General features: G+C 40.6%; 1 protein-coding gene across 10 annotated transcripts; it reads left to right on the forward strand.

The window, feature by feature from the left end:
- The first annotated feature begins 545 nt into the window (after positions 1–545).
- LOC109857391 (long-chain-fatty-acid--CoA ligase 4) lies at positions 546–19,610 on the forward strand. 10 transcript variants are annotated; one of them, XM_020433644.1, is made up of 9 exons: positions 546–762; positions 866–1,034; positions 16,237–16,591; positions 16,689–17,057; positions 17,508–17,903; positions 18,012–18,324; positions 18,412–18,675; positions 18,767–19,042; positions 19,134–19,610. In XM_020433644.1, exons 3-9 carry the CDS (start codon positions 16,241–16,243, stop codon positions 19,286–19,288), a joined length of 2,124 nt encoding a protein of 707 aa, XP_020289233.1. In that variant the 5' UTR covers positions 546–762; positions 866–1,034; positions 16,237–16,240; the 3' UTR covers positions 19,289–19,610. The 10 variants fall into 10 exon arrangements, with proteins under 10 accessions (XP_020289233.1, XP_020289225.1, XP_020289230.1 ...); XM_020433636.1 differs by lacking the exon at positions 866–1,034 and adding an exon at positions 11,348–11,455; XM_020433635.1 differs by lacking the exons at positions 546–762; positions 866–1,034 and adding exons at positions 2,145–2,531; positions 11,348–11,455.
- The last annotated feature ends 2,133 nt before the right edge of the window (positions 19,611–21,743 follow it).

The following is a 21,743-nucleotide window of genomic DNA, read 5'->3' on the forward strand; positions in this document are numbered from 1 at the left end:
GCAAACAACAAATTATCAACATATTTACACAAAATGTTACGCGCCGTCGATAAATTTTATATACACGCGCTGCAAACGTATCTCTCCACTCACCTGATAACACGCGCGGCTTCAAAACGAGTGCGCGAAACTGCTGGATGATGCAAGGTTAGGTGCGAGGATTCGTTATCATCGATTTCGAAGTCCCTATCACTCGCGCTTGCACGCCGACGCGATCGTTCGACGCGGTACACACGCGATTCGAGCGAAAACGCGTTACAGATCGGGATTGCGGCCACGTAACGGCCGCAAGATTTCAAATACAAAACGCATATACATACATACGGTAATCGCGCGCTCATCGATCGCCCGCCGGTTGCATCAGGTTGCATCGCATCGCACATGAACGAAGTTCGTGCGAGTCGCGCGAGTTCGAGTTATCGATCGCTGGCTTTGCGTGACGTCACCGAGGATCACGCCACATCTCCGCCCAGCGCAACTCGACGCGCGATTGGTCCACGCGCAGGCCGGCCGTCTATATCGAGATCTGTCGCGAGCCGCGTATCGCACACAACACACACTGACCGGCTCCGCTGGTAGTCAGACACTCTCGAGTAAACGGGGTCTATCGTGCGATGCGACGTAGTGCCGATGAGTTTCTTCATCTGACACCGAGCGCGTATTGTACCACGTTGCACGTCGAGCAAAAAAACTTTTAACACTCACGTTTAAAACTCACTTTGTACCTGCGCTGCGCGCCGAGTACTTTAAATAAGATACAAGGTACGTAACTCACACACATACATACACACACGCAACACGCAGTCTCCCATATACATACGTATATATCAAAAGTTGAAACATGAGCGTTTTCTTGCGCGCGTAGAGGCTGTGTTGATTGTTGATATATCGCTGATTTGCGCCACGTTAAATGGATAGAGAGCGTTCACGTGAGATCTCATGCTGTGTGCTCGTGTGTACAAGTAATACACTAACGAATCATCAAATCGCACACACTGTCCGTGACACACTGTCACGTGGAATCGAGGGATAAGGTAAGAGATTTGTGTTCCGTAGAGATTTTGTGCTGTTTCATCTGTTTGATACCGCGTGTTTTTATGGAATGCGTAAAATTCGTATGAAAATTCTGCCAGGCGATAACGCGCGCGCGCGCGCGTGTAACGTAATTGTTACAGACACATATGTGACAGAACACAGATGTGAATAATCGTTTGGAAAAAGTTCGCACTTGAACGCGCAATATTTGTCACACCTTTACGTATTCGCGCGATCATATGTTGTTTCCGCGTAAAACAAAAAAATAACGGCGAAAATTAATCCTCTTACATTCTCTTCTCGCACGCGATATTTTTTTTTTTTTTTTTTTTTTTTACAGCTAATTTTCGTTGTTCCAATTATGCGCGTATTGCGGTATTTTCGAAACACGTCCGGGTGTCCGGCTTTAAACATGTGGGACTTCGTGCGTGTCCGTTATTAGATCGTATTGCGGTCCCGCGTGTGTAATGGGCAGAACAAATACAAGCTTAGAGAGAAGGAAAATTGAGTCGACTATATTTACCGCTAACTCACACGCCGCTAACCGATGATCAGCTAACGATGAGGCGGGGTAAGAAATTTACAAACCTCTCTTTCGGTTCTCTCAACAATTAAATCGTTCATTCTGCTGATTTCCACAATCACAATTTTTGTTCAAGAGAAATTCTAAAACCGGTGTCAATGATTTGTATCAAATTGACACCCCAATCTCTCGTTCGCGCGAATAGAAACTTCAAACTGTTTTACATTTTTGTGGAAAAAAGGACGAAGTTTAAAAATTGATACGAAACTTAAAAAAAAAAAAAACATTTTTGTGTGAATTTGCGAAAAAGAATCTCAAAATAGAATGACGGAATAATAAGAAAAATAAACCGCGTAAAAAAAAAACGTTTGACAATTCAAGAATTCGGGGGTGAAACAATCGCTGAGAAAAATCACAGGCGAGAATATACGTGCAAGAAGAAGAACACTTAATAAAATAAAAGGGGGACGTTGCTGGAGAAAGTTGAATTTCTCTTCTTGAACTCTCGAAAAGCGATAACCGCACGACGCTTTTCCGCGTCGACAGAGGACGCTCGCGGCGTCCCCCATCGATCTCCGCCAGTTTCAGGCGGCAAGATGGCCCCGGTGTTGATCTCCGGGTTGGCTCGTGTTCCACATCGGTGCGTACGAGTTGTATTCTAATTGGTTCGTCGGTCGGTTTAACGACACATATGTAAAATTATACGACGGCGTGTACTCGCGTGTTCTCGCGTCCTCCGGGTGTGCGTCGAAGAGGAACAAAAACGTGATTGGCGACAATGACATCGTGGATTATTTCGGTTTCCAAGTCCTGAGAGCAAGAGGGACGGACGGCAGAAGGTACATAGAACCGCGAATATATCGCGAGAACGCGAAAAAGATCGCAACGGGAACTGCATACGTGTGCGGATACGTGGATTGAGAAGAGGAGGTTCCGAGGTTCTGCGGCGCAGCTGTTCTTGCGAGAGAACAACGTAAGCGACGAATTCACGTAACCCCGTTTCTCATACAACGAACCAGGGAACGGGGAGGATTCCGAGAAGAAACGTACGCTTTCGTCGGTGTGAATTTCAGCGGAGCTGAATTTGAAAGAAAAAAAATGTCGCGTTCGCGGTGATTTTAATTCTAACGGTTTATCGGATGTTTGTGGGGAGAGGGAAGAGGAGGTTGGAGTAAGGTTAGGTGACACGCACGTAAGCGACCGTAGTCTCGTGACTATTTGTGACTCATTAGATTGGATATTACGTAAATTTTGCTGAATACATGCGTTCGTCGATTTAAATACAATAGGAGAGAGAAACGTTCATTCAAAGAAAACGCGAAAACACGGTGTGTGTCACATTGGCGAACGATGAATGGAAGGGACGACGATAGGTCGCATTGTTGACATCAAAGTATTCTCGGTTTCTCGGTACACGAAATATAGAAATAATACGATGTAACACGTGGACAAGAACTCAACGTGTCGTTAAACAGATTTTACATTACGCGTTAAAAAAAATTTCGCAAGAATTCGAACGCGGCGAAGCGAGATCAACGTTTCTCTTCCCGAATCGTCTTCCGCGCGATTCGGGAAAATAGACAAATAACAGCAAGAGAGAGGAACGAACGGATCTCGGATTACTCACTTCTCTCGGGTTTAATGTGACACGATATTATTGGCCGCAGTACACACGCGCGCACGCACGCACGCACGCACGCACGCACGCACGCACGTCGGATTACTACATCGTGACGTGGGAAATCGCGAAGAAACCGAATATGTGTTGTGATATCGCGCGAGGATCGTTCAGAGGATCAGCTGTGATGTTTATTCTTACACGCTTATTATTGACTTTTTTCGCGCGCGCGCGCGCGTGTGTGTGTGTGTGCGCGCATCTTTCGAGACTTTGATATTGTATCGCGCGACTGATGATATCACGCACATCCCGCGTCTCGCAAACGTGCACGAAATATAAGAAAACATGTGTCGCAACTCTCGGACTCTGACGATCGGTCACGTCGCGAGCGATTTTTAACCCGACGATATTTTTAGCCGACGGTGATATTATTATCTTCCGCGCGTGTTACGCTGCCAATTGTGAATGGCGTGTAAACACACATGTCGCAAATATTTTTAATGTAATATACGACATTGACGTGTTTACACGTTTAACAGCGCGCGTACGATCGATTCTGTATCGATCTATTGGGAAACGTTTTAATTTTAGACTGTCTCTCAGGAAAAAGTCTTTCAAAGGACCTTTCGCACTCCACTTTCGCGTTTCAGCTGTTTTGTTATTATTATTAATCTTCAAAAAAAAAATAAAATAAAATAGCAATAGTCGTGTAGCAATTCGCGAGATCGAAATGAGGGTGAACGCGTGTTGTCCTTTCGTCATCGAATCGCATCGGTCGCGTGAAAAGTCCGCATCGAACAGCTGATGGCGCCAACGACGGTCGCTCCCACCTCCCGTAACGTATATCGCGTTCGTTTTATCGGGGGATAAAGCGACGCGTCCGAGTGGAGTCCGAAGAGCAAAGATCAAAGGTAGCCAGAAAGTTGCGTCTCGTGCGATTCGAAGTAGCGGCGCGATACAGTCCGAGTTCAGTCGTGCGTCGACCGTCTCAAGGAGCTTGTCGCGAACAATCTCACAATCTCCTCTTTTCCCGATTGTTTTCACGCACGAATATATGTACGTTTTTGTTTCTTTTCGCAACGCTTTACAACATAACACGCGTCGATAATTCGCGCGGGTGTTGAACGCAGAGACCAGGCCCAGTCCGGTGATATACACGCACCCACATCATTGTTGACCCTTGAATCACACGCGCGTGGTAATTTCCTCTCCCGCGACCGCAGTGGGAAAAGCAACGGCAGCAGAGAATCTCGGCTGGAAGTGACACGACGATCTCGCGGCAAGGCAGGAAAGCGGGGGGAAAAAATCTATTCGTCGTGTGATCGACTCGCAAGGTAAGCGCCGATGCTCTGCCGCTGCTTATTCACACTTCGAGTAAGCGCGCGTTCGCCACCTGTGAGCGTCAGAATCCTTCGAAAATCGCGCGATCGCGCCCGAGTCGAACTTTAGCGTCTACATTGAACCTCAATTCCTCTTTTTTGATGTAGGAGTAAGAGAAAAAGTAGATGCTAGTTTTGACGTTACATAATACGTCCGAAATTTCCTTTTTTCCTGTTAAAGTTTTAAAAAAGAGGAATCGAGGTTCAATGTAGACGCTAAATCTCGACACGGTTGTCGCGGAATTGGCAACGGAAATTTTTACTGACAATAAAAAACGAGTTAATTACTACGCTTATTACAATGATCGTTAAACGCGACTTGCGTTTCGTAAAGATGCAAATTGATTCGTACATTTGCGATGCACGCGCGCAACGTTTCGCCGATAACGAAACGCACGTATTTTTCTCACAAAATTCTCGATTTTCCGAACTAGAGTTTTTTTGCTGCGGGAATTTTTTTGTCTGTGAAAACGCGTTTTCGGGAAACGCAACGTGGCGCTGTCCTTTTTTTTTTTTTTTTATCTCTTTTTCGGGGGAGATAATTTCTTCTAAAGGGTAATGTCTCCGCGCGCGCGTTACTCACGTTTGCGTCATTGTGTTGCAGGATTCTCTGAAGTCAAATCGCATTTCAAACTTCCGGACGATAATTCCTGGAACAATTAATAATGTCGATTTTGCGGTACGTGACATTTATGTTAAAAATGCGAATAAAATCTCGAACGGAGAAAAAACGCGCGAGGATTCCTTATCGAGTCGCGAACGGAATTTTATTAATTTCGCGGAATAATCACTGACGACGAGATCGTATCGACTAACCTTTGTATCGGATGGAGACGAGAATAATCGCGAATGAAAATGACAATTCGTGTAAGCTCGTCATATTTATTAGAAAAAAAAGAAAAAAAAACTATTCAAATCGATCCACGACAAAAAATCTTGTATATAATTGTTATTTCAGAGCGCCATTGCTCGTTGAATTTTCCCACGCAAGAGGGAACCTTGATTAATATTCAAATTGCCTTTTGTAGAACCACGAAAACGAATCACCTTTGCTCCGAATGCGGATCGGAATTATTCTCTGAATATATACATAATAAGGATTTGCGCAATAATAGAACACTAATACGGCAACTCGCCTTGGTTCTCTCGGGAGAATGTCAAGAACGCGGAATTCACATCGTCACGTGTATCGATCCTCGTCAAGTTATCAGAATTAATTGCTACTTTATTGATAACTTCCGTCGAATAGTAAAAAGTCCGGTTGTGATTTATAACGCACAACGCGAGCGTATCTCCTCAATTTGTTTCGTAACATTTATTAACTAGTTTCTTCGTCTCTAGGTGGACACGTGTTGTGCGTGTGACGTGTAACGGTCGCATAAAATCACAGCTTCGATGATCGCGAGATCTCGTGCGCGAGCGACGCGTGTGTGTTTTAACACAACGCCAGAGCGAGACGGACGTGGACGATCGCCTAGACGGAAAACAATCCGTAAAGTAGTACATGGCGGTTTTATCGTTGACCGCGCGCGCGCACATTATTAATAACGGCGATGTAGCGTAAAATCTTTCCCCTCCCGTTCTCTTCTCGCGATCCCTCTTCCATCGATTCTCTTCCGGTTACATAGAAATAAATGTCGGTTGTTGTGGGTTTTTAGACCGTGAATGACGGAACGATCGAGTCGTTTCAAAACGAAGACATTCCATCGGCTTTGTGATCGACGAAATTTTACGCGCACATTTGTGAGTCGGTAATAAAGAGCAGCGAACATTCGCGCGCATTGTGTCGTTACGACAAGTTATATTGGTCTATTAGCTTTCTTGCTTGAATAAATATAATACCGTCATGATCATTCTTCTCCGTGCAAAGTAATTGTACGATTTCTGTCTGGAATTTTTCTCAAGAAGCCTCAAAGTGACGACGAATCCATCGCAGCGCGATGCTCACCGTCCTAGATCTTTTTTTCTCTGTTACGTAATTATTACATAATCTTCCAAAGAGATGTCACTGCGTTATGATTTTATTCTTTGTTTTGTTAAAATTGATTATTCCGAGTGACTTGTTGTTCGAGAATTGTTTTGTGTAGAAATAAAGTATTTGATATTACGTTTGAATGTCACTTTTCTTCTCGCAAAGTTAACAAAATAACCCAAAAGCGTTTTCCGAGAAAGAAATTGACGTATTTTGTAATGTAACTTTGTGTTTTAAATAGATGTTTACAGTATTGTCTTGCGATCGTGGCGATTTGATCTATCGACAAATTGCGAGTTGTTTGACACTTTTCGACGGATGTTAATTTACCAATCGCACCACCTTGTCAGTTCGACGTGTACCTAATATAGTGGTTTCGTTTTGCACACAAAATGCAAATGTAATGTTTGCGCTGCTCTTTTATACTTTTCTCTCGGTATCTAATCCGTCCAACGCGGATAATTTGCATTCAAGCAACTTAATTTACTACGTTAAGTAATTAACGTCGGTTAAGCGATTATTTTAGCGATTACCTTAGCAATGACTACTTCACGCTTTAACGTTATTAATATTTATAATGTTGATAACTTGCAGCAAAGCGCACGTAATGTTTTGTAATGAGACAAACAGTAAAGTAACGCAAATATTTATTTACGTGGATTTAAAAAACATTGGGAGACATGACAGAGTTTCGCCATTGTCTCGACTTTGTCAGTGACGAGAAAAAAATTAATGTGTCATCGGCACGCTATTATCAAATTGTTATAAAGAGATTACTACAAATTTAAAGATAATGTTTCTTTTTCACATACTATATAAACTACAATATTTTTATCTTTTATACACTATAGTTTCTTTTGTGTTTTGTCATAAACGATACTTTTGAAAAATCGTTATCTGCCGCGTATTGACACACTGTTTGCAGAGTGCAAGATTTTTGCAAATTGATGAAAGATAAAAAATAAGATCACAAAGATACAATAATTTATATACATATGCATTGTGGAACTTCTTCCAGAGATAATATCCTCTTTGTCGCTCTTCAACGTTTTTTTCCGAGATAGCATAATGAAAAGGATCGAAAATAGAGATATCCGTTCAAAAGATGTGATTTCACTTGACGACCGCGTTTGATTCTCTCCGGCTTTTGGCTCGTAATATTTTTTTTTCTTTTGCTCGAACGTATTGAACGAGTGCGAAAGTTTTGATGGATTTTTTGTGACAGAAAAACGGAATCAAGTAATTTTATTGAAAACGATTTATTTATTCTGCCAAGTAATCGTTGTTGTTCTTTCGCTGTCGTAATCGCTAGAATAAATAAATAGCTTTCGACAAAATTACCCGATCCAGCTCAATATTTACATTTCAGAATCTGTTTTGGAGTCACTTTGATTTTTGATGTGAATTTCTCTGTATGTAAAACACGTGTCTTTTTTTTTTTTTTTTTTTTTTTTTTTTAATCAATGAACGCAAGTGCGCATTTCGATTAAGTTACAATCCCCAGAAGCTCTCGTCAGTGGTGCGGTTTTAAATTACCCTGCATATGCGATTATGTTACGTTCGCTAAATACGCTTCACGATGAAGAACACATGGGTTCACGTCATCGTGTGTGTCGCAGATGTGGGTGCATCACAGCTTATTTCCACGTGCTTGAGGAACGTTTGTGCCTGCAAATTGGGTCAGCGATCACGTTAATTTGGACAAACTCGTGTTGTCCCTCCGAACGAAGTTAAAGCAAGATCATAACTCGCGACGTAGGAAAGGGAAAGGGCACAGCAGCATCATCCGCTGCTCATTAACCCTGAAGCAATATGCTCTTAAGTGAAATTAATACGTCGATCGAATTGGCAGACACGCCGAGAGCTTGTTTGTGATTCCGAACGGTCGTGTTTGACAAAAAGATCAAAGAAAGGAAGTAAAATCAAAGTGCTAAAGTCATTTTCGTTTGTAATAAGATATTCCTTATTTTATCATTAGAGCGGCTATAAATTCAAATTGTTCTAATTTAAATTACTGTATACGATCAATAGTCGCAAACAAATCTTAAAGACCGATAGAGAGCGAAGTTGAATGTTAAATTAAAAAATTCATATATACGTAAATTATATTAACTAATGAACATCAACTAATTAACATATTACAAAATGTTTTGTTTCAATAATTTTTTTTCTCACAGACTTTGTGTGACAAATTTCCCGAAAACAAGTCTCGAATCTATCTGCGATCTTCCTCCCGTAACGGTCACGCGCATATTTTATAAATTTTATTAAAAAAACAAGTATCGAATATTTGCATTCTTTATTGGGTGACGCAATTCACCGCGCACGTGAAACAAACATATGTATTTTATATGTACATATACATGAGTGTGTTCGCGATCAAGAATAAAAAATCGTGACTTTAATTTGCGCAATGAAAAATCACCGTTCGACCTTTCGTTCAGGTGACAACACAACACGACACACGTTGAAACCTACGCGCGTTTTACGCGAGTAATACATTCTAATGCCAAAATAAATATTACTCACGCGCGCGCATTCTTAATTATATCCGGGCAGTTTGTTAAACCTTAAGCGCGCTTTTGAGCATTACAATCGATCGAGCTCTGGTTCACGAGCATTCGTCGTGGCTGATACGTGGTGAATGAAGGCTGCCACGAATACAGGCGGTGACGTAACACACACGTCTGTATGAAATATATTGTCGTTTTCAACGACGATACCTTTATCGGTATCACGACCGTTTCTTTCCGTGCGGTCGTTTTCGTGGTCATGTTCGCTCGGTCTCTCTCGAACTTCGGACTCCGCGATACGAAGTACCGATAAAACAACGGGGAAAAAAGAAAAAAACAAATTTGCAAATATAAATTTTGCTTCGACAATGTTTTTTTTTTTTTCGTTTTATCTTTTGCGTAACGTTACTTCTGATTATTCAGCATTTTGAAAAAAATATTTTTTGCCGAATGGACTTTAAACCTCAAGAGAGAGAGAGAGAGAGAGATGTGAATATGATGCCTCGACGTGTTGCGAGCAAATAAAATTGTATAAGATACGAACACGCTTTTGCATTAGAAAAGAGTACACGTTTCCTTTTGCATATTTTATTGCAGTTCTCTTTCGTCGTGATAAATTATCGCATATGTGTATATTTTGAATGTATTTCGATAAATACAAATGTCTGCGCAATAGCGACGAAAACCGCGACGTTTTTTTTCGAGAAATTCTCGGAGCTTTGCTCGTGGTTTGTGAAAATTCGATGCAAATGTCTCGCACGTTTTGATTATAGAAAAATAAAACAGAGGCACACAACATATATCGAAGAGCAAGTTGCCGATGAGATTCAGATCGTTCGCGCGATCTCGTGAAGCGGATTACGTCGCGAACGTTGCCCTCGTTCTTTGTACTACTATCTATCAGCGAATCTGAATAACGATCTGCGTTTAACGCGAACTTTGGATCGCAGTCTCGTGATCACGCACGCTGAGCAAAGTACATCCTTCCGTACATAATATATTGTATCGTTTATGTCTGCGCGATTACGAAAAAAAAAAAAAAAAAAAAAAATAATTAGTTGAAGGTTTAACGAAATTATTATTCAAAGTGATGCAAATGTCGATAATTTATTTATTTATTTTTTTTTTTTGAGACATTTCAAAAGTTATCTACATGCAAATTGTATAATTATACAAACAATTGATTCTTTGCATTTTTTTTCTTTTTTTTTCCATTCGACAAAAAATGTACGAGTTACGTGCAAATCGATGGATAAATTAACGGCGGCGAAATTTCGAATGCGCGAGCGATCGTCGTCACAATCAGATTAAACTTCGGGAACATCCTCAGGTCTCTCTCTTCGCTCGGATGATCGTTGAGCAACGCCGTTGCATTCGCGCTTCGACCGCGATACGTGCATTCTGACGTGAATTGACACGTGCACGCGTATATCGGGGGCAAAGTGCACTTGACCGTGTCAGTTGCCACGCGGTTAACGGACCGTTGAGATCGCCCGGCGGACGAATAGCGGGCATGGAATTCTTCGCAACGCGCGCAAGATTTTGTCGCGGAAATCGCCGATCGCGATCGATCGCCGCTACCATTTCTTCGTCTCGCACCGCGTAACACAAAGTCGAAGAGGTGGTTTCTAGAATATGTAAGTGAAACGTCTCGCTTCTCTTCAATCAAAAACTCTGATGGGACGCGACGGATGTAGATCCAATTTGTTATTAATTTTTGTTTCACGGCGCGATAGTTACATGAAATAGTTGCCAATTAAATTACCAATTAAAATGAAAAATTTGTCAATTAAATTGTCGCGTATATATGCAACTTCTATCCAATCCAAATTAAGATTGTGCTGGATGCTTTCCAGCTACATTTTACTGAGAAAATCGTCGCACATACGTCTGTTCCTTATTATTTGTGTCGATAATAAAATTTAAAAGTAAAAAAAAATAACTATGAAACTTAACAGAAGTACATATAGAACTACTACTTTTGATTTCGCTATAAAAAATATAGCGAGGTAAACGAGGCGCATCTCTTTTAAATTCTGTGCTTTCAGAACGGGGTCGTTTAGTGAAACGACGGCCGGTACGAAGGTCGGGATTTGAAGATCTGGGTCTCTCGTTACATTGCTATGGGGAGGGGCGGGAAGAGGGAAAGAGGGTGGGTGAAATCCGATCTCGAGGATTTTCCAGCACGTCGTCGGAGTCGAGAGTTCGTTTCAACAGCGAGAAGAAAGGCGTGTGTACTGCATGCATTTTTTTTTTTCAAAGGTCCTACTAACCTTGCCGAAACTTTGGGAATGGTTTTTCTTGCAGTGTCGATTAATCTGCGTGACAGAGGCAGCTCCCTAGACGGCAAAAAAAGTGCCGATTTACGAAGGGTGAATCCAATAGTGTCGCCACCATGATCGTGGACGATAAACAGTGAGTCGCGGAAAATATGCCGCTGTACAATAAAACTGTCTTAAAATATGAAATCGCACCGCCTGGTGATGTGCGACGCGTCACACGCTGCTGCATAGAGCCCCGCATGCAGTTTTCTCTCGGCTGCGCATGCCATATGTCTTCCTACTTCTGTCGCTTGCGCGATTTCTCTCGCCCTCGGCGCACAAATGTTGTTGAAATTATGCGCGCGCTGTAGCCCACGGGGAATGTATGTGTGTTCCCGTAATAACATCACGACCACATGTTCTCTCGGAACAAGTTTTTTTTTTTTTTATCTATTTTGTTACACTCTATTTTTGTATCTTCGCAACTCATTTTCTCTCTCTTTCTACGTATCAAAATTTTAAATTTTACTTTATCTCTCAAAAGCATATTCTACATGTTTCGATGCATATTTATAAATTTTTCTATATCTGTGCACTTGTAATTTCACACGCAGAGACGCGGTTTGAATTTATTATCGAGACACGCACACACACACACACACACACACACAGAGTACAGAGAGAAAGAGAGAGAAGAAGAGAGAAAGAGAATTTTTACTTTTATTGTTTTTCTTCCGTTAATTAATTTATTTCTGTTGCTTCGACTTATCTGTCTGACTTATTTTTAGCACGATACTGTTCCTTCCGATATCAGCATGCAAATATGTGAATCATATTTAGATCGTAAGATAATGTATCGCGTAATTATGTATAAGTACTTCATGCAAAATGTAGTAGTGATTTTAATCTCTTGTTCGAGTAGAGTTTAAACAGTAAGTGTGTGTTACACACAAGTCGCGTTGAAAATCACATACAAAATCACGTCTAACGTTGAACACAAAGTGCGATATTTTTTAAATTTACATTTTTAGATTTAAATACTTGTTTTGTCCCGAGACAATACGCAGTTATAAGTGTTAAATATAGTCAGTTTATTTTTTACACTATATGACAGTTTATTTTTTATACTCATCGATTTTGATGACGTTCTGATGATGAGCCGTTCGATATCCACGATTTCGAGATGTTTTGCTTTTCGTTGTAATTAACATACTTCGCTCCATTCTATTAAGCAACACATCATCTCTTATCGCGCAATATACGCGATGTTTAAGTTATACAATACATCGATCTACGCAGCAAATGCGAAGATGTCGCAATATTTTACCTGCATATCGCTCCACTCTATTAAGCAACACATCATCTCTTATCGCGTAATATACGCGATGTTGTAGTTATGTACATCGATCTCTGCAGCAAACGCGAATATATCGCATAATTTTACCTGCATATCGATTTCGTGACGTTTTCCGAGAAAAAAGTGTAGTATTTTACTTGGTCACTTAGTTGACACTTTGTTCTATTATTTCTATAAATAATGAACGCGCGATAAGCAACACAGCTAGCTCGGTTGAAGACAATAAGACGGTTTTCGTTCTCACGGTTTCAAACGTTTTTATTGCGCGCTACACGTAATATATCTTGCAAAACCTTTTCGTTTAAAAAAAAAAAAAAAAAAATAATCACAATGTGAATATGTATGCTTTTTTTTACATTTTTTATCGCGTCGCGGCTAATTAATCAACGTTCGATGATTGTATAATCAAACGGTTGCTTGACGTAGCAATTAAGAGACAGCAAATTAAATATGTGCATTTTTTCATGTTTACGACAATCTCGTCTGTAAGTACAACAATATATGTCATTTGGATAGACTTGTTCAATATTTATCACGAGAAAACATTACTTGGAACAATATGATATTTCAACATCTTTATCAAGACAATCGCGATGTGTTTGCCCAACGTCTGCGATTTCTTTCTTTCTCCGATATTTATTTCGATCCAAAAAAGCTGCGCTTCTTGTCACACAAAATATCGCCTCGCGTTATTGTAAATAATATCTGTCATTGTAAACAAATATCTTCAGGTAACTGCTACACGCGTGCGCAAGAAAAAAATCCCCTTAAAAAATCGCAGGGTAATCCGAACTCGCGCCCGCAATTATTTCGTTTTGTTTTCGCGAATCGCGAGGATGAGGTTCGTTCTCGCGTGACCGCGAGATGAGCGCGCGTTTTTGTACTTTACACACATATCGGAGTTTTTTTTTTTTTTTACCTGTCTATTGATAGACAAACCGCAGATCTCGCGAGTTACATCAGGCGAGAGTGGCGAGCGAGATTGCCGCCTGTTGCTGCAACAACGGCTAAGCCGGCACATCTTGCTGATGATACGCGTCTGATATCGCGGGACACTTTCAAGAATTTTTTTTCCTCTCACAACCGTAGATAAGGGGTATCGGTGTGTAGTTTGGTGAATTACGCGACGTTCGAAGTCCGCGATATTGCGTAACGTTCGTGTTTTTTTTTTGTTTTTTTTTTCTTTCTTTTTTTTCCTTCGACTGTGTAACTTTACATAACGCGAGAAGCTCATCGTTTAACGTTATCGTCGAGCGTGTTCATTCAATTGCAAATTGAAAATAACAACAACAACGTAATAACGCGGAATAACAAATTAGCGCTATTCTCGCGTCGCGAATTGAAATATAAAAAAGAAATAAAAAGACACTTCTGTAACTTGTTTATTTGCAGATAGCATAAATTAAAATAGCTTAAATTGGAAACGGCATGAATAATAATGTAATTACGAAGGCTGTTCTACTTCACACATGCACGCACGCACACACACACACACACACACACACACACACGTAGAGATCGTTTTAATAATAGCGTGTTATTATATCGCGTGTGTCGTGTTCACGTAGTCTGCATTTAATTCAGTCATCAATTCAGTCTGTAGTAACGAAACGAAAGGTTCATCGATCAGTGTTCGCGAAAGAAAACCGATCAGCTTCTCGTTCAACGCGGCACGTGGAACGGTTTGCGAGAATTTATTTCGTTGAGCGCTGGTTTTCAATATTCTGATTATTTTAAAATTGCGCAACCAATAAAACAAACCTCTAGAATCTCCGGTTCTGTATAATTTTTCAAGATTAATTAGAATCTGAAAATAATCCTGAAGAGACGTCGTGTACAAAAAATGTCTGCAATTAAAATCGCGAATTATGTCTACCGCGAATCTTATCGTGCGGCAAATAACGCGTCTCGCAGCACAACTGTGAATTTATTTCCTCATAAAATATTTCGCTAAAATCGTCGCGTTCAAACTCAACTTGTCGCGCACAACGAACGTCATCGAACATCGCTACTTGTCATTACATATTCTGTCATCTCGATACGTGACATACAACTCCGGTAGCTCATCTCTTTGTACGCATACTCGACATGTAACATCACAACGCGCGGCCGTCCGTTTTTTGGATCCGCAACGATCGATAGCTGAAATGATGAAGAATCGAAAGAAACTCGATTAAAAACAGCCTTAGTCGCGCACGTAACGGCAACGATAGAAGCAAACGCGGTGTTGTTAAAAGTTCACGAATAAAATTGCATATCGCGACCGTTGTGCGATACGCGCAATCAATCACAATACATGAGAATAAAAAAAAAAAAACACAAAGAATTGATATCGATACGCGCGCTCGCGCGCGCCGATCTAAATTAATCACTTCGCGATTCGAGACACTGCGCGAAAGTGCAAAGTTGTATTCGCGCGCTCATCGGTCGCGAATTGAAATCAAAGCGAGCTTTGACACAAACTTCCTCGAGTTGTATGTATTTTGCGGGAGCAATTTATTCCCCGAGATATCTTTGTGTTGTTGCGTAAGGCAACGAATTCGCAGCGTTCTTTGACGAATACGAAGACCCGAAGTCGTGTAATTTTAATTGACAACTTCAAAAGAAAATGTTTAAAACGCGTCTCTCCTTCGGAAGGAGAGATAGAGAGCGCACGCTTATCAATTAATCAACTAGAGCGAAGTTCCCAGTTGAATTGCTCGTCGATCGATGATACGTAAATACGATCGCAGTCGTGTAAAATAAATTGTTGACATTATTAGTAGATACGCGATCCAATCTCGAACTCGTATCGCATTGCTTCAATAGATTGTTGTTGTGTGTTATCACTTCATCGATCTCAATAAAAAAAAGAACCGCGCGTCCAAGAGCGCTTGTTTCTTCTTCTGGTTGCGGAGACACAAGCGCATAATAAGTATTTATCTAGACACTTTGCAACAGTTTACGCGTTACGTAAGAAACGGAAAACAGAGCTCTGTTTGTTTTTCCTCAACGATATTCTCCCACAGAGAGAGATTACTTCCGACGAATAATTGTTGCCTGCGCGTAGACTTCGTACTGTGCGAGGTTGAACTTGATCCGTACTGGTAAAAACTATCTTGTTTATTTGCACGATGCATGATCGATAGCCTTTACTCTCTCACGCTTTGCAAAAAAAAAAAAGCTATGTGGCGTCTATAGATAACTCTAGTATTAGCCAAAACGCGCGAGATACGCGCGGAATTCTGATAGAGGAATTTCGCAAGCATGAAGATAGTCAACGTTTTCGCACTTTCATTTTAGTTACCCTTTTAGAAAAATATTGTAGAAAGATTATTTAAAACGAGATATTATTTCCTAACACCTCACGTAAGTTATTTAGTTAAAAAAAAAAAAAAAAAAACAAATTTAATAAAACTTAAAGAAATTAATTGCAAATTGCGCTTGTTCTTCTTTCCTTTAACTTTCACTGCGATTTCACGAGCTTTGAAATTTTACAAGCGTCGATTACTAATCGAACGATGCGCGCAAATTTCTTTTTACCGTTTTAAGAGAAACGTGTAATTTGAAAACGCGTTCTTTGTGTTTTTATTTAACAGGGAAATGGAAGGGTTCTGGGTCAGCGGCGCGATCCACGCGATCAAGGCTTTATCGTATGTGTACGACCTGCTGACGTTTCCCATATACCTCATACTCCAGCGACCTTGGGAAAAGCGCAAGGCGTCCAGGAGGATCAAGGCGCGTCCAATCTCGAAGGATGAAAACCAAATCACTTATCGAAGCGTCGATTCCCCGGGATCGATGCACATCATGCTCGAGCGCGAGAAGATCGACACTCTGGAAAAGGTGCTTCTTTGGGTCGTTGAGAAACACGGCAACAAAAGATGTCTCGGTACCAGGCAGATTTTAGCGGAGGAAGATGAACCTCAGGCCAACGGCAGAGTCTTCAAAAAGGTGAGGAATAGCGCGCGCATCTTGCGGGCGTTAAATGACATGAGAACACAAAAACATCGAATTACGTTATTGGTACAAAATGTTTCCGCTTTTGCAGTATAAAATGGGAGAATACAAGTGGAAGTCGTTCACGGACGTCGACAAGCTGGCCACCACGTTCGGCCGCGGTTTGGCGGAGTTGGGTATGAAACCGCGCAAAAACATCGTGATCTTCGCCGAGACGAGAGCGGAATGGATGATAGCGGCACACGCGTGTTTCAAGCAGAATTTCACGATAGTGACGATCTATGCAACGTTGGGCGACGAAGCTATCGCCCACGGCATCAACGAGACCGAAGTGGACACAGTCATTACCAGTCACGATCTTTTGCCCAAGTTCAAGCGGTTACTGACAATGGTACCAAACGTCAAAACAATTATTTATATGGAGGATCAGCTGAAGGCAACTGATACCACAGGCTACAAGGTGCGTTTTCAAATGCTGTTTTTTTTTTTTTTTTTTTTTTTTGCATCGGACACAAAAACAGAAGTGAGTGAGCGTTGAATAAGCATTAGCTGGTTTACTTAACAGTTTTAGCATCTTAATTAACTTGGTATTTATGCGACGCGGAGAAAGAGAATTGTTTGATCTAAGAGAGCTTGCGCAATCGTTAGCACGTGAAGTGCGAATTAACGATGTGAGAAACCGGTTATTAAACATTACATTTGGTCGGTAGCGCGCGCTTCCTCATGAAAGCGCTCGTCTTTGCCTAACGACTGTGGCATTGACTGTGATTGACTATCATCACGCCATTTACGTAATCGTCGATATAATAAGTCGACATTTGTGTTACTTACAACCACGTCACTTCTCTGGTTTTTTTTCTCTCTTTTTCTTCTTTGAGATATTCCGCAAGCTTTGTGTTTTTTTTTTCAGGACGGAGTGCAACTGATACCGTTCTGTGACGTCACCAAAATCGGTTTGTCGTCGAAAATGGGCGACGTTTCGCCGAAGGGCGACGACATCGCCATAATCATGTACACGTCGGGGTCGACGGGAGTGCCGAAAGGCGTGCTTCTTTCTCACAAAAATATCATCAGCACATTGAAAGCGTTTTGCGACGCGGTAGAAATAAAACCGGACGACGTTTTCCTTGGTTTCTTGCCGCTGGCCCACGTCTTCGAGCTCTTGGCGGAGTGCATGTGTCTTCTCAACGGAGTTCCCATCGGCTACAGCTCGCCGCTTACACTGATCGACTCCAGCAGTAAAATTCAGCGTGGTTCCAAGGGCGATGCGTCCGTTCTTCATCCTACTTGCTTAACTGCGGTACCGGTAAGCAACTTTAGTTTTTAGTTTACACGAAGAGAAACAACTGTCTTGATTCTTTCGACTGCCATCCGGATCAGTGTGTAAAACGCGAGATTTTGTTGTCCGTTTCAGCTTATTCTCGATCGTATCTCCAAAGGAATAAACGAAAAGGTGAAGAAGTCCGGTCCGTTCAGACAAGCTATCTTTAACTTCGCGTATCAATACAAACTGAAATGGATGAAGCGAGGCTACGAGACACCTCTCTTTGACAAGTACATCTTCGGAGCTGCCAAGCAGGTGTTAGGTGGTCGGGTCAGACTTGTTCTCTCTGGAGGTGCTCCACTCAGTCCGGATACTCACAATCAAGTGAAACTCTGCCTCTGTGTTACCGTGACTCAAGGATACGGTCTCACGGAAACAACTTCTTGCGCAACCGTTATGGATGGTTGGTATTTTTTTACTCGCAAACACAGTGGAGAAACTACAGCGCTATACGCAATGCAATTGTCTCATTTGTATCGTTTGTTTTTAGAACACGACAGAACGACTGGAAGAGTCGGAGCGCCCACCACAGTTTGCGACATTCGATTAGAAAATTGGGAGGAGGCTGGTTATCGAGTAACGGATCATCCACATCCCAGAGGAGAGATCGTGATCGGTGGCGACATTGTTTCCGCGGGTTATTACAAACTTGCGGAGAAAACGAAGGAAGATTTCTTCCAGGAGGACGGCAGGCAATGGTTCCGAACGGGCGACATTGGCGAGATTCATCCCGATGGTTCTATTAAGATTATCGGTACGTCGCAAAGACAATTATGTCGGGCATCAAAATTCACGTGGTTGCCGTGGTTGACGTGTTTGTTTTCAATTAATGTCATGTTTTACAGATCGAAAGAAGGATTTGGTCAAATTGCAACTCGGAGAGTACGTTTCTTTGGGTAAGGTCGAATCCGAGCTGAAAACTTGTCCAGTTGTGGAAAATATCTGTGTCTATGGCGATGCAAACAAAGCGTATACGGTGGCACTGGTTGTACCTAATAATCATTACTTGGACGAAATCGCCAGCAATTTAGGTATAACCGGAAAGAGTTTTGAGGAACTTTGCAGTAATCCGAAGATCGAGAAAGCCGTGCTCCAAGAACTCGTTGAGCAAGCGAAGAAATGTGAGTTTCTGCGTGTTTATGATTTATCTTTATTGCGATTATTATTTTTCGGTTGTCGCTCATCGGATTGTTTTAAATTTGTTTGCTCCAGGTAAGCTCCAAAGGTTTGAAATACCCGGTGCGGTGAAGCTGTGCGCGGAACAATGGTCGCCCGACATGGGCCTGGTGACCGCGGCATTTAAACTCAAGAGGAAAGCGGTCCAGGAACGTTATCAGCACGAAATTAACAGGATGTACGCCTCGTGATGTTCCGCCATAGGTTGTACCAAGTGCTGCGCGTAACGAGAGGGAGGGGGAAATCGAAACCGGGCATAAAGAAATCGCCTCTCCAACAGACGGTACCTCAAATAATCTCCAGTTAAAAACACAAACATTATCATAAACTCACGCCGATTACAAAGGCGCGCATAAACCAGGCTCGTGGCAATCGCGTTTGTGCAATTATTAGGAACAATCTTTATTCGCCGTTGTTTCGGCAGAGACCAGGTTGTCGTCGGAACTCGGGACGACGGCGCCAAGAAAAAAATTCGTTCGGAAATTTGTCCGGAAAAAAAAAACAAAAAAAAAATATGAAAGTATCGCTTCTCGTGTTTCTTTGTTAAGGTCTTCCGAGTGCAACAAATGTTTCATCGATTATTTGTTATTAGTGGGGGGGGTTAGATCTCAATCTCCTCAGTAACGAATATCGATTCGCAAGCATGCGACCGACGAAAATTTGTTACTCATTATTGGCATGATCAACTTTGCATAGTGTATGTGTTGTAAACAGTAAAGTTATGTTGTGACGATACTAGTGCGTGATGCTAGCGAAGAGCTAAAAACGGTGCAAGACAACTGTCTTATTGAAAAAAAAAAACCAAAAAAAAACAATTGTTCTGTCCTTTCTTTTTTTGTAATTATATTTGATTGTGTCAATCAATTCATCGTGCCTGTATTGTAGCAATATAACTCTAATTAATAAGTAAAAGGCCAGTCACGACATTTTTTTTGCGAACGAGCTGATTTGCGTAAGTTCACGACACTCGTATGGTGGTACTTACTTTTTTTTTGAGTATTATTCAAAATCGAGTTTGACCTTTGAAAAGGAGATGCTTCACAGAAGAGATCTCCTTGGGAGGGAAAATTTCTTCTTTTAGAATTATAATCGCGCGTATATAGGGGGAAAAATAAAAATAAATAAGAAAAAACAAAGCTGTTTTATGTTTTCGGCACAAATAAATAAATTCAAGATAATTTCAAATGATATATATATATATATATTACGTAATATATATATATGTTACAAAATGAATTTTCAAATTTTCTCAATAATATACTATAGTAAATAGCATTATATCTCCGTCTTATACCGTCTATGTAAAATAGTATGCCTACTTTTTTGAAAAACCATCAATTTTCTGACATCACAATGCGTTTCCCGGCAAACAAAAGTGTATTTTTGTGTATGTATGTATGTATGCATGTACGTGTGTATAATGTATGTATGTTGTATGTTATAATTTTCTTGTGCGCAAAAAAGATTTATATTTGAAATTTGTTTCAAGGAGTCTATTCATTCAGAAATGCCACAAATGACATCAAATTTGGGCATTATGTTTCTTTGTGATAATGTCACACATTTGCAATTAAAATTTTATGTCACTTGTTTGTACCAATTTTGAAATATTGAATATATAAATATATAAAAATTATATTTAAATATATTTAAAAAACTTTTTATACATATGTTGTTGTTACAAGAGAAGCAATACATGTGGTGATTATTGTAATATTTTAAATAATGCTACGATCTGAATAAAAAAAACTTACTGTTCTGAACTTTGTATACCAAGAATGTGTATGCGTCACAGAATGAAGAACGTCTACTTCAGTTTTTTTTTTCTTTGCACTAATCGATAAAAGATACTGCTAGTACAAAGTTTTCACTGTGAGATATGACAACGTCGCTTAATCTCAAACAAAAGCGCTAAGTGAAATGTTTACAACGAAATCACTACTCGTTTGACTCAATCAGCTACTAGCAGCGGCCATGTGCTGTAGATCCAACTCTGTAAAAACATTGTCACATTGCTAATCATTTATGTTTCAATTATGATTAACACGGTAAACAACGATGTGAGAGAAAAAACTTAAAGATATTTAAAAAGAATAGTTTTTTTACATACACAGACGGGAATATATTAAATATTCTTTTAAAACTATAAAATATTATCACGGACATAAGTTTTTCTTTTTTGCATCTTGGCACAGCACGTTTTTTCAACAATAACGTCTCTCATTTCTCTCGCGTGTCACGAATAGACTCCTTAATTTGTTGTGTGCTGTTGTACGCATATGTGTAAGAAAGAGAGTGTAGAAGATATCACGTTGAGAACATATATATATATATATAAAGAAAAAAAAAGTTTTCAAATCCATATAAATTGTGCTTTACTTTTTTTTAAGTTCCCACGCGTGTATCTCTGTCAGATTCGAGATTTCGCACAAAGCGAGAGAGATTTCATATTTCGAATTGAAATCGTCGTCACAGATCACACTTCGCTTTCACACGTGCTGTTCGCATATTATTTGCCGAAGTAGAGAAAAAAAGCTTTTTGTATCACACGCAGTGAAAAGGATCATTTTTCTCAGAACTCACTGTAATCTATTTTTCTATGCCAAGTATAAAAAAAAAAAAAAAAAAAAAAAAAAAAAGCAAAAT

This window comes from Pseudomyrmex gracilis, unplaced genomic scaffold (assembly GCF_002006095.1).
Source record: "Pseudomyrmex gracilis isolate BER0280 unplaced genomic scaffold, ASM200609v1 scaffold_156, whole genome shotgun sequence".
NCBI lineage: Eukaryota > Metazoa > Arthropoda > Insecta > Hymenoptera > Formicidae > Pseudomyrmex > Pseudomyrmex gracilis.

What these genes read in the sequence shown, in the direction of transcription:
- LOC109857391 (XM_020433636.1), top strand. Translation starts at nt 11,436, where the DNA reads ATGATCGTGGACGATAAACA. An exon ending in ACGGCAGAGTCTTCAAAAAG is followed by an intron (nt 16,592 to 16,688) that starts GTGAGGAATAGC and finishes CCGCTTTTGCAG; the next exon opens with TATAAAATGGGAGAATACAA. An exon ending in CGTTGAGCAAGCGAAGAAAT is followed by an intron (nt 19,043 to 19,133) that starts GTGAGTTTCTGC and finishes TGTTTGCTCCAG; the next exon opens with GTAAGCTCCAAAGGTTTGAA.